The sequence below is a fragment of the Diceros bicornis genome, chromosome 8, assembly GCF_020826845.1.
Source record: "Diceros bicornis minor isolate mBicDic1 chromosome 8, mDicBic1.mat.cur, whole genome shotgun sequence".
Taxonomy (NCBI): Eukaryota; Metazoa; Chordata; class Mammalia; order Perissodactyla; family Rhinocerotidae; genus Diceros; species Diceros bicornis.
The window spans coordinates 39,938,971-39,952,596 of NC_080747.1; the positions used below are offsets into that span (position 1 = coordinate 39,938,971).

General features: G+C 34.8%; 1 protein-coding gene across 1 annotated transcript in view; it reads right to left on the reverse strand.

Moving 5' to 3' along the window:
* The window catches only part of FRYL (FRY like transcription coactivator), a 247,891-nt gene that overhangs the window by 78,148 nt on the left and 156,117 nt on the right, over nt 1–13,626 (reverse strand). Inside the window, 8 exon segments of the mRNA XM_058547022.1 lie at nt 1,172–1,440; nt 2,918–3,004; nt 3,271–3,456; nt 4,365–4,602; nt 7,488–7,595; nt 9,793–9,925; nt 10,375–10,546; nt 13,074–13,160. Of these exon segments, the coding sequence (XP_058403005.1) occupies nt 1,172–1,440; nt 2,918–3,004; nt 3,271–3,456; nt 4,365–4,602; nt 7,488–7,595; nt 9,793–9,925; nt 10,375–10,546; nt 13,074–13,160 (1,280 nt within the window).

Sequence of the window (13,626 nt, forward strand, 5' to 3'; positions counted from 1 at the left end):
ACAGGGAGTGGTCATAGGAGAGGGGCTTATAATTTAAAATATGGTAATTAGGGGAGACTATAAATAAGATAAGGTCATGAATGTTATGCATGGTGGCAAGCGTCAATCTTCCTCAAAAAATAACATCTAATATACACAATACCTGAGAATCCACATAGATGTATAATTAGCATGTACATATAGAAATACCAAAAATATATATATTAAAATCTAAAAGAAGGAATGATTACTCTGGGTTGGAGATGTAAGAGAAGGCTTTAAAAATAAGGTGGAATCTGAGATATGTCAGATATGGACATGTGGAGGATAGAGAAGACAAAAGGCATTCTAGGTTCCGTGAACAAAGGCTCACAGAATAGAAACTACAGACCACATTTAGTGAACTTTGAGCAGTTTGTTTTGGTTCCAACATAAGAATACATGGATGGCAGTGACAGAAAGTAAGGAAAAAAGTACAGACTGAGCCAAGTTTGGAGAGCTTTTAATGTGAGCCTAAGGTGTTAGGTTTATCCAGGTGTTGGGTTTATACGTGCAAGTTGTATGATGAGAAGACTCATTCCATGCAATCTGATCAATGGCCTACTGGATAAGGTGAAATTAGGAACTCAAACTCAGGTTCAAAAATTCTCTTCTATATTTAAGAGCAAGAAGAAATTAACTCCAGTTTATAATGACCTTGATCAACTGTCCATCACATCATCAGTTACTGCAAATCTTTACCATTATCCTCAAAACCACAACCCAGTGCCATTATCACCAATCCCTATCAGCAGACAGCCTCCTTTATAATGTCATCAGGAAAAGTAAGGTCCCTGAGCTTGGTTTCTCTTTACTTCTCAGCTTTTGTCTGCAAACTTATCTATATCCACATCCATACTCATCTCAGAGCCTTTCCTCATTAATTCTTTCATGCAATATAGATCCACTGGACACATGCTATGTACCAAGCACTGTGTTATTAAGTAAACTAACAATGACAATTTGTTGAGACTAAATTACATGAAAAGGATTATGAGACTATATATTTTACAACTTTCGTCTCCCTCCTTAATACATCAGTAGATTCTGGCATGTTATTTATGGGTTTCAAATTTGTACAACTTTTCAAATACATACGTTATAAAAACTGACAGTCTAGACATTTTAAAATTTGCATTAGGAAATAACTTACTTGATATCAACTTGTGGGGAGAGCGACTGGAGTCTTGTGTATGCAAACACCCAAGCATAGCTCACAGCTGTAGAGCAGTGTTTTGGAAGGTTTTCTTGCTTTAAAAAACTGGAGAGACTTATAATCCATGGGTCTTGGCCTTGGGTCACATGTGCAAATATCCATATGTGTGATGGACTGATCACATCAAACTGGTGGCTAATAGGAGAAGAGTTCCATTCTGCTAACGTTTGTAAATCTATCGAGCTTGGGCAATACAGCAAAGTAGTCTATGCAGAGAAAAAAACAATTGATTACTGCACATTTCAATAACTTACAAAGTTTTGCCATATGGATTGCTTTAAACTATAAGTCACCTATTGGTAGTTTCTAGAACAGAGGTTCTAAAACAGGGGTGATATGAGGTCCGAGTTGGGTTTAAGGGAGTAGTGAATTCCTGAGATGGCATGTAAGGTTTTTGTGCATGTGCATATATGCCTTTTTCTGGAGAGAAATTCCATAGCTTTCATTAGTCTCAAAAAGATCTATAAACCAAAAAGGTTGAGAATCACTACCTACGTAATTCATATACGAATATGTAACTTTCATGGGTGTATTGAAGCTGCTAGAGAAGTCAAAAATGAACCATTAACTTTCATGCTAATGTGCCCTATACATGCATAAATGGAACAGACTGGAAAATGGGCTCCTCTTTAGAGGTACATATTCTTAAATATTTGCTCAATAATATTCTGAACTCCTATGCTAAAGAGATCAAGATTTACCTTCAGAGCAATATATATAATTCAAACAACAACAAAAAATGGAGTCAAACTGAACAGAGGCTCAATTCACTCGATCATTCAACAGACATTTATAAAGCATCTGCTATGAGCCAGGCATGGCTTTAGGCACCAGAAGAGAGTCATCCATTACTCCTTTTTTTGGCATAATTCATGGTTAATAATCTAAAACAGAATTCTTTAAATGTACAGACTTATAATCATCTCTTAGGTTTATAAAATTTTATTATTATTTCTTTTGGTTATACATAACTCATGAATTGTTAAGAGCCAAATGTTATGAAGAAAGGACAGAAACCTTTTGTCCATGTATTCCAAGACAGGAAGAAAAGAATTTCAAGTAGTAAAGTTTGACAGTTATTCTTACATCAGTCTTGAAATCTTGATATAAGGCCATTTTTTTCCCTTCAACTCCAACTAAGAAAGTTTGCTTACACTTTCTCAGTAATGTGTTTGTTGACAAAGTATTTTTCTTCATTTTAATAAATCAAACTACGTAAGACTCTGGCATAAAATACTACATATTTACTCCACTGCACTTAAACTTATGTGGCAGAGCAAACAAATTACTTACTGAAGGCACAGAGTGTAATTTCTTGCTTTGAATTTCAACAAATATTTTTTCCACAGCATTTTAACCAGTATATGTATATGTGCTAAGAATATTATATGCCATAAAAACTAGCAAATAGTAGTCAACAGTAACATTAGATTTAAGAGAAACGTCTTAGATTGGAAAGACTGAGATTTTACAAAGATAAAATATTTTTATTTCTATGGGGAAGAGTTAGTGTCACTTTCTGTGTGTGTGCCACTTTTTGTAAAGTATTTTTTATTTTTAAAGCACTTTACAGTTTTCAAAAATACTTTCTAGGGTTACATTTGTAAAGGAAATTCATGTATGTATGTATGTATGTCATAAGTTCCAAAACAAGACTGAATAGCATGAAATCATTATAGTTACCTGATCAGCCCCAGTAAGATGTATGAAGCTCTCAAGAATGGATGGGCTCAGCCTGTCCATCACATCTATGGCTAACTCATCATCACCCTATAAAAAAGACATCATATGTCTAAAAAAATTTAGGAATGTTTAAGAAAAGTAGCCAAACCTAAGTAAACATTAAAAATTCACTTTAGCATTATTTGTTACAAATGCAATTGGGGGCAGGTGGGTCAGTTTAGATTCTGTCAAAAAGACCTTGTTATAAAGTAAGATGTACCTGCCTGGGAGTAAGAGAAATGGAATAAAGATAGACAAAAGGATAGTTTTTAAGTACTTTCATTAGATAACAAAATGAAATACTTAAATCTTACCTTAGGTATTTCCAAAAGTGCAAATAAAGCCCGTATTTCTCTAAGGACACTGACGGCTAATCTCCTAGTGGCAGGTCGACTGCTACAGAGAATGACGAGTGCAAACCCTTCAACCACATGGAATACATTGGAAAACGGACTCCTTTCCAGAGGAGGGGGATGAGAAGCTCCATTAGCTACACCATGCTTGAAAAATAAAGAGAATTTAAAAACAAAATAAAATAATATGTATATAGTGGCATTCCAATCAAACAATTAATAAAGAGTAAAGCAAATCATAGAAATTATGGCTATAGGTCTGCTTCATCTCAAACAATTTAAATATTAATTTATAAAAATGTAATAATATACACAATGAAAAAAAGCATTTAATTGGCAGTCTGACTATGAATTCTGTAGCTAACTTCTACCATTCTCTGGCTACTTTGTAACCTTGGAGCTGACACTATTAATCACTCTTGGTCTAACACTTCTGTGTGGAAAATGCAGGGACAGGTTTGTAGCCTTTGTACTCCAAGTGTGGACTAGTGGCCTGGCAGCACCTAGGAGCTTGTTGGAAATAGAGATTCTCACGACCCTGGTGATCTGTATGCTCATTAAAGGTTGAGAAGCTGGGTTGGCTTAGATGATCTAGCTCTAAAATTCCAAGGTTCTATGACTTATACATTATCAAAAATCAACAATTTGAGCACCTTTTATGGTTAAGAATACACATACCACATATGTGAAGCAAGGGCTGATGCCACAGATAACACAATCAAATAACTCAAATGGAAGACTACCAAAAATTTTCATTGTGTCAGCTTTACATATATTGGAAACAACCTAAATGTGAGCTAGAATTGCCTCTACTTTTTATGTTCATTCAAAACCAATTGTTACCAAAGGAAGACGGCTGGAAAGGTTAGACACACAAATGCTACACATTTAATACATGAACTAGAGGAAAGCTCAGTTTAAGGGATTATGACCACTTTGAAAGTAAATAAAACTAATAAAATTTTTAGTTTTTGAGAAAGTCAATATATATTACATCATTATTGGTCATTTACCACTGACCACATACAAATGGACAATAAAAAAGAATTTGGTACCTGTGAGTCCTGGTTTTTGTTGTGCATTTGGGTTGCCTGTTTCCACTGATTTATTAATTGTACCAGCATTTTTACAGCATTATCAAGAAGCGTGGGATGGACATCAGTCACTTCACGAACAATAAAATAAACAAATCCTGAAAGAACATCCTCCCGCCAATCTGGAAAATCAAGCATTAGTGCCTGCAGGGTATTGAAAGCCAGAGCACGCAGTTCTTCATCCATATGAATTGTGAGCCTACCAAGAACAAAATTCTATTAGCAAACCTCAAAGCATTCCAAACAGTTTTATCATCGAAAACTTAAAACTAAGAACTTAAAAAATGTATCCTCTCAATTGGTTTGTAAGAAGTATGGAGACAGGAACCAATGCTCCCTTTTTTTGTGCTATATTCGTCCTTATGCTAGTCTTTATTCATTTGTTTAAATTCACATATGAATCTATCAATATTATTTTGTATTTTTACTATAACTCAGAATATTAAGTTTGATCATAATTCAACTGCAATCTTTTAGAAAATACAGATTGACACATCAGAATTACATCAAAAATTCTTTAATTGTTAAAATAAATGTGTTATGCTATAATCCATCAAAAATTATGCCCAATCATATAATATATCAGGACTATCTCACATTTATTTAGTCCTTTATATCACTAGAAAGGACATGATTTATCTCTCTCATTTCTTTCATGCTGCTGAGGTTACAGTTAAATATAAGACGGCTGATTGTGAAGAAGGAAATACAACAAATCAAGATGGAATCAATTTAACAGAAATAATTCTTAAAGGTGAGAATGAGAGTAAATTTAGGACTAACATCATAAATGGGGTGTGCCTAGAAAAAAATGAAAAAAAAAAAAATGTGTCAAACTAACACATAAGGCCCTAAAGAGAATTCAAGTCTAAATAAATTAGAGGAGAGGCTACATAAAATTACTTTTTAAAGATATAAAAACAATATAAGGACATGAACAAAATATTAAAGGATTTTAACAGAACATAAAGAAGAGAATGATGAACAAGAAAACTTTTATGATGGCTGCAGTGGTGAGGCTACCAATATATAATGCTATACGAAGAAGAGTTTCTGATGGGGCTGTAGAGGATTATTTTTGTGATTAACCATCAAAACAAACGCATTAGAGTTGGAAACAGCCTGAATGAATAAGATAAGTACGTAATATTAAAAATATGCCACAACTACATGCTTGGGAAGCTGGGAGGATGGAGTTATCCACAATGACAGAGGAGGAAAGCTGTGTGGTTTAGGTGAAAGGAGATATCACAGTCTTCACCCTGCTGAACTCAGTTCTGGTCTTCACTAAGCCAACCTTCAACTGACAATGAGACTGAAGAGAAAATTTATTACAGCTAGATAGACTTGGGAGTAAGCCACGAGCCAGCAGCAGTTATAGAAGCACATCAGAAATACTATACAGGGTCAAATTAAAGATCTCTAGCCCAGGATCTGTCTCCGATAGTGGCGCCAAGGGAGATACTGAGGGAAAGGAGAGTGGCTGTCTCTATGATGCTGACTTGAAAGGTTATTTCAACTTCCCTTAAACACACGAATGTGTACACCTATTTGTGTGACTCAGGGTATATATGCATGAGGAGAACAACAGTGTAGCCTGGCTAATTTAAGGCAGGGGAACTAATTAACTTTCCTAAGACACAGCACACAGGTCTACAAATTTACAGTCTATCTTTGATTTGTTTGTTTGTTCACTTTATTTTTAAGTAAATAAGTTTTAGTCATCACAATTCTAAATGATAGGAATAGAGGACAAAATAGAACAGAATCTTTCTGTTCTGCTGAAGTAAATTAACCAGTAAACAAATATCACAGGGGATAAAAGCAAAGCTTTCCCAAGGAATAACATCATAAACAATTAAACTTCTTTTCCCTCCCTAATGCTGATATCAACTTTGTAACTCTGCAATCTAATTCACAGCAAAAATTAGGAGACAGAGTGGGAAAGGATGAATTTATCTCATGGTAAAAAGTTTCAGAGTAACTCCTCCCTCTCCTCATACTCCTAAAAAGAGACAAATATCATTCTACCTCTGATGGCAGCCTGCAACAGTTGAGGGTAGGGTGGTGCATGAGTGTATGAAATGCCAGGTGTTTTCAAAGACGTGGAAACGGTTGCTGGAATGGTCTATTAACTGTTTATTCATTGTGAATTTAACTTAAGGGTTAGTGATAAGTGCCCAGCAGCCAAGAAACATCTTTCAATAGAGTCAAGTATCACTGCTCTATGATAGTCATTGTACTTGGTTTTTCATTTAGGGCAGGGCTGGCAAACTCTGGCTAAGAGCCAAATCCAGCCAGGCGCCTGCTGGAACAGTCATGCCCGCTCCTTTACATGGTGTCTCCAGCTGCTTTTGCACTACAAAGGCAGAGTTGAGTAGCTGTGACTGAGACCATATGATCTGCAAATCCTAAAATATTTACTATCTGGTCCTTGACAGAAAAAAGTTTGCTGACTCCTTATCTAGGGAATCCCTAAATACATCAACAGAACAGTTTTTCAACAGGCTATCAGCTCAACTTAGAATTAGTTTTAGGAGCTAGTATTTAAGTTTGGTTGTCACACTATTTACTCATTTTATAGAGATATGACATGGCTAATAGAGGAAAGAGAGACAAAAACTTGAACCCTGTGGGCGCTGCAGTACCAAAAAAGTGAAAAGGAGACCCAGTCATCACCCTAGGTGCAAAGGAAATGATTGAAGGAGTTAACACAATAATTAATTGCCTAACGGGTGTCATTATACCTGATAATGCCCATATGTTGGGGGATAATGTGTTTCATAAATCCCAAGAAATATTACGAGATGGAAAGCTAGGGAATTGAAAAATAAGTTTGTAGGGGAATCCAAAAGTTTAAAAGTTAAAAATGAGTGGGGAGAACATGCTTAACAAAACATAAAAGACAAAATGAGAGTTTCGAAAGAAAATCAAATAAAGGATTAAAAATATCTTTATTATTTCTCTTTTACTCTTTTCATGGTAATTGTAACAGGGCTACATTAGAAATTTAAAGGGATCACTTAGAAATTTAAAGGGATCAAAAGAGAACAATTAACATAGCAAACAGTAATTCTCACTTACCTTGCTAATAATTCAATGAGGTCAGTTCTGCTCATACCATCAGGAATCAACCTTGGAATAGCAGCAATACAAGTTCTAAACAAATCAATTTTGGGTTTTCTTTCCCCCCTGAAAAATAAATCACAACAGGACTTAATAAGAAGTATATTACATATGTTAGACAATGAAAGCAAACTTGGAAAAATAATTACAGAAAATAAGAGCCCATCCCCAAAAGTTTAATGTATTTAATACAAAAAGAGTGCATACAAATCCAGCAAATAATTAACAGTTTATAAATGGACAAAAGAATACAGAGATAATTCAGGGGGAAAAACCAAGAGTTAGCAGGCAAAAAAGGTTTTTAGTATTTAGAAAATAAGCATAGGAACTATTATGTTTAAATAATAAATATTATTTAGGTAAATTATAATACAGTTATTTCAAATTAATAAAATTTAATTAGCTATAATTTAATATTTAACTTTTAATAAATAATACTTAATTATTGAATAATAAGTAATATTGATATTATTAAATAACCAAATATTGGTCATTTGGGGGGGGCCTAGAAAATTAACAAAAAGGTTTTTTCATTTAATATCATTTACTAACAAGGGTCTTGAAAAATAGACATTCTCATAAACCACTGTTGGCATTGTCTGTTCTTGTCTTTTTATTTTACTTCAGGATACACAAACACATATACATAAAATTTTTATGTAATAAAATGTGCCAATTTTTGAAAATTTTCTGGTTCCTTCAGAGGCTTAATACAATTTTATTCTTCTCTATTTTCTTAGAGTTATCCAATGACTTATCTAACCTCTTAATAGACTGGTTTTTATTTTGCTCTATATTTCAAGGTGAGGTTTTAAGTTAATTTATTTTATCTAAATTGTTCTTTAGTTGGCCTAATAAAATAATTCTCATGTAGAAAAGTATTTGAATCTTTTAAGCATTTTGGGTCAGTATTCATTATAGCAGCAATGAACTTGCTACCTACTTTTAGAGATTTTTATATAGTCAGTCTTCTCTTTGCATGGTTCCAATATGCATGAATTTCAGTTACCACAATTTAGTTGAATAATACCAGTCTCCAAGAGCATGGTTCAGTTTTCAGTTACCGCATATTAACTATAAGTCATTGCATAAGCAAGCTTTCCTGTTAGCTCTTCAGTCCACAAATCATGATGTAAATAACAGATATAAATAACATCGTAATCAGTGACTAATCACATCACTTTTTTCAAAGTTCGACGTGACTGGTCACTGCACATTGGTTACTCAGTTCACACACAGCAAAGTGTGTAGTCGTGTTGCTTCCTCAACTCCAGTAATAAACTCAGGTGACATTTTATAAAAATGGATAATCAGAAGAGGAAACTGGCCAACAAAGTTTAAAGTGCAGCTTCAAAGAAAGGAAAAGTGATATCACTGGATGTGAAATTCGAGTCAAATATTAATGGAGTTGCAGAAGAAATAGCTGACCAGGGAACGCTGACACTGCTATCGCTGGAGGCTGTACATATACAGTCAGAGGACCTTAGCGAGGGCAAACTGACTGACATACACAAGGAAAGTGGTTGTGGATGAAGTAACACAGGGAGAAAACTTCACATCAAAGAAACGCTCAGATCTTAATATATATTAGTATACAATTACTGTATATTAATTAAATTGATAGATCCAACATTAAATCTGGCAATCTAAGACCTATAATGCAGATATTAACAGCTAAAAAAAATGTCCTCCTTATACAGAATAATTAGATACTTCCTAGCAATTAAAAGAGGTTATTGCCATAAAATACATCCTTCTAAGGAGGAAGTCCCTAAAAATAAGGAAAAAAGATGCTGGGATGACAAGCAGTGACAAGGCTGGGGGTGAGATGAGGTACTGTTTCAAAAAACTACTCCTACATTATTCCCCTCTATACCCCTGGTTCCCAGTAGATTTTCAGGTTTCCTTTTTTTGTTTATCAGGGCTCTAAAAATAAGAGCATTTGCTTGATTTAATAAACCAATTATGTCCACACATACCTGGGTTAACCAGGATTTATCTATTGCTCACGGAATAAGTATAGGGCTTTGTCATTGACAACAAACCAGACCGAGATCCAAGATGACGTGTCATATCTCTACTAGTTTGAGAGCACTTTAAAGAACAAAACTAAGCTTGTGGAAGGAATCATTATATTAATCACTGCAGCAGATGGAAATATAGGAGAACTCCAGATGAGAAAGTAAGGAAATAAGCAAGAATCAACCATCTATACTTTTATGAAAACTGAAATAGCAATGAAGAGAAATAATTTACTACATACGTAATCATGTCTTCAGGCTCCTTATTAGACATCTGCACGCTAGTCATACACATTGGTCTCCCAACTTCTTTGTCCAAATGTCTGAGAATGCTATCTAATGCTTTTCTCACTTGAGGATAGTAAACTGACATTCCTAGGGGAAAAAACCTCACAGTTACAAAAGGTCAGGAATTACATAAAGAATAGTTACAGTTACTTTCTGTAAAAAATAAAACCTAAATGATACTAGCTTATTATTGTTACAAAAGAAGGAGTTTCAACTGTGATATAGTTTTCTCCCTGATGATCAGCTTCAGCATTTTGGAGAAAATGTGTAAAAATTAAGCACAGAACTAAAATTAATTTGAAGGAAGGACAAAATGCAATGAATAGTGTCATGTAAAAAAAAAATAAAGATTTAACCAGAAGACTCCTAACATGAAGACTTGCAGATATTATCAAAAATGTATTCATTTTTGTATCACTCTGTATACGAGTAATCATTATTAAGAAAATAAACACATTTTAGATTCGATCTAAACTTTTACAAAAGAATATTAAACTGTATCACAAAGCAATTTATTTATTCCAGTTAACACTAACCTATGACTTTTGCTTCTTCATCTGTCAAAGTTTTATTGAGAAAAATTTTCTTTACACGAAGAGTGTTTCCTGAGGGGAGAATAACTCCTGTTGTTGGCATGGGTGGCTCACCATCCTTCTGCTGCAAACTGTCCGCTATTACAAGGAAGACTCTGAGGCCTATGTTCATTCTCTTCAGAGAAAAAAAAGGTTCAAAATAAACAAGTCAGAGTGTGAGAAAACATCTTTTTTTTCATGTTAAAAACATCTCATCAAATAACACTGGGGAATGGGAGGAAGGAGGACAGAGGGAAAACTAACCTTTCTGTCCAATATTTTTTAACTAGTCCAGGCATTAGAGTTTGCTTTAATATCAAATTCCCAAATGCCACCCACGCACTTCTGAGGTCAACTGGCTCTCTTATTCTCCATAAAGCTTATTTCAAACCTCTTCCATCCTTGCTCAACTTTCCTACACTCCTACCATCCCCTCCTCTCTCTAGTCAGATGATTTGTGTCCTATTTCACAGAAAGAAAAAATCATCATCTTTCCTCAATCTCTCACTACAGTACACACCAGGCTACTTATATCCACACCTCTTCCTCCTCTCCTTTGCTCTTGTTACAGACAAGGGGGTGCTGGTCTTCCTAGCTGGTAGAATCCCACCTGCTCTTGCTTTTTCGGAAACATCGCACTATCAATTATCCCTTCTCTTTCTTGCATCTTCAACATTTCCCTTTCAACTGAATATATTCCATTTCTGTTAACTGTACTCAACTATCTTAATGGAAGAAGCCCTCCCCATAATACTTCCCTGAAGCAACTCTCACTCATCGGTGACCACTCTGCTCAAACAGTGGGCACTTTTCCTGCATCTTCTTTGACTTTTCAGCAGCACAGGGCACTGTCAAGTATTCCTTCTTTCCTGAAACACTCTCTTCCTTCAATACGTCTGTGCCATGGCTGGCTGTGTCATCTCTGCCCACATGTCAGGTTTAGCCTCCTTTATCTGGATGTTAAATGTTAGACTGCTTCAAGACGAGGTCCTAGGCTGCCTTCTCCTATCATTATATATAGGAGAATGTATTCATGTATTTACACGGCTTCAATTGCCACCCGTACCAGATCAACCACTAACTTTAAGCCTCACTTCTCCTCTAAACTCGGACCCTCAGACTGATTTGACATCTCTATTTGGATATCAAGAAGATACCTCACATTAGATATGTTCAAACAAAATGCACTTTCGCCCCAAAGATAATCCCTTCTCAATGTTTCTTTTCTCTGCAAATGATCTTCTCTCCATCTGCACCGGACTATTTCAGCCCAAGCTGCCATTATCACTGACCTACACCAGTGGTCTCTAAAATGGGTATGTGCATCCCAGTGGGTGTGCAAGATAGTTCAGTGGAATACAGAGACAACATAAAACTTTTATTTATGCATTTTTTGTTATCTAAATAAGATTAAAGTTTTAAGTTTTACTCATCTTTATAAATGACACGGTAGTGGTAGCCTCTCTTGGTCTAAATATCAGATGATCACATCGCATAGTCAAAGAAGACACCCTGAAGGAAGTGAGAAAGCTCCACAACGTACGGGGTTCACAGAGGTGCCCTCACTTATTCATTTTTTCATGAATTTGCATGTATTTGATTAAATGGATTAATAGATAATTTTATCTGGCTTTAACTAAACTAACTCGCATATCTTAAAAAGATTCCTGAAAAGAAAATACAGAATGAAGATAATCCTAATAAACGACGCCTAAATGAGTAACAACAACAAAAGAGCATAAGTGACCCTTTTTCTATTCCTAGTATGGTAGCTTCAGCGAGGAAAAAAATTTTCAGAAATAAACTGGTTCAATGGAGAGAATATTTTTGAAAATGGATGTTCAAGAAAATGTCTTTCATTATGCAATTTTTGTTGCTGAAAAGCATGTTAAGTATGTCATCTTTAAAAACACTCATGTGTGCTCACTTTAAAAATCTGGAGATAATTATTGACCGATCTTAAAATCATACAAATGAAAAGCTTCAATAGCTTTCCAATCCATCTGTTAACTACATAAATATATATCTTAGGATTTGATTATGAGAAGGACCAGCAGAGTAATTTAAAAGAAATAAGAAAAATGATAACCTTATTTTGCCTTTTTATATTCTCAAATGTCATCAGATTCTGATAAAAAATTAGCTTGTAAAATATTTTTAAACAATCTGAATTTAATGTCTACAGAGTGAATTAGAGTTTATAGTGAATAACAAGGCCATAAAAGTAGGAAATAACACTTTTTTTTGTCTATTTTTTTAACTGTAAGCTCTATCTAGGGAGAAGGATTTTTGTCTGTTTTGTCTCTAACACCTAAAACAGTGCCTGACACACTTTAGGTGCTCAATAAGTGCTGAATGAATGATATTTATTAAAGAATATCTTAAATATAAGTCATTTGAAGTAAAAGACACCTGAGCTCATGTCACAACTTCCACAACCTTGAAAACTTCCTGTCTTGATTATTTTCTACCATGCTTAAAACTACAATAAACCATTCAGCCAGCCACCAGAAAGGTTACATAACTTGTCCTAGATCACACTTGTAGTTAGAAGTAAAGCTTCTAACTAGGGTTTTGAGCCTAAGAGTTCTGATTCCAGAAACTGTGCTCTAAAATAAAATTATATAGAATAGTATATTACTACATTATAAATTTTTTTTTACCTCTGGATTAATGGTGAAAGTTTTAGTAGATTTTCCAACACTGAGAAGATCAAATATTATTTCTTTCATTGCAAAATCCAAACGTTCCTAGAAAAAGAAAACAAAACATAAATCCTTATAACTTGCTACTCTTATATGTTAGGTATCATGCTAAAAATTATACTTATAATGACAACAACACAGATCTGTGCCCATAAGAAGTTCATAAATCTAGCTGGACAGAAGAAAAATACATACATAGGAATTAAGGTTAAAAAATATGATTATAGGGGCCGGCCCAGTGGCGCAAGTGGTTAAGTGCACACTTTCCGCTTCGGCGGCCCGGGGTTTACAGGCCCAGATCCCAGGCGCACGCCAACGCACCACTTGTCAAGCCATGCTGTGGTGGTGTCCCATGTAAAGTGGAGGAAGATGGGCACAGATGTTAACTGAGGGCCAATCTTCCTCAGCAAAAAAAAGAGGAAGATTGGCATCAGATGTTAGCTCAGGGCTGAACTTTCTCACACACACACACACAAAATTATTATAAATATATTAATTATCAAATGATTTG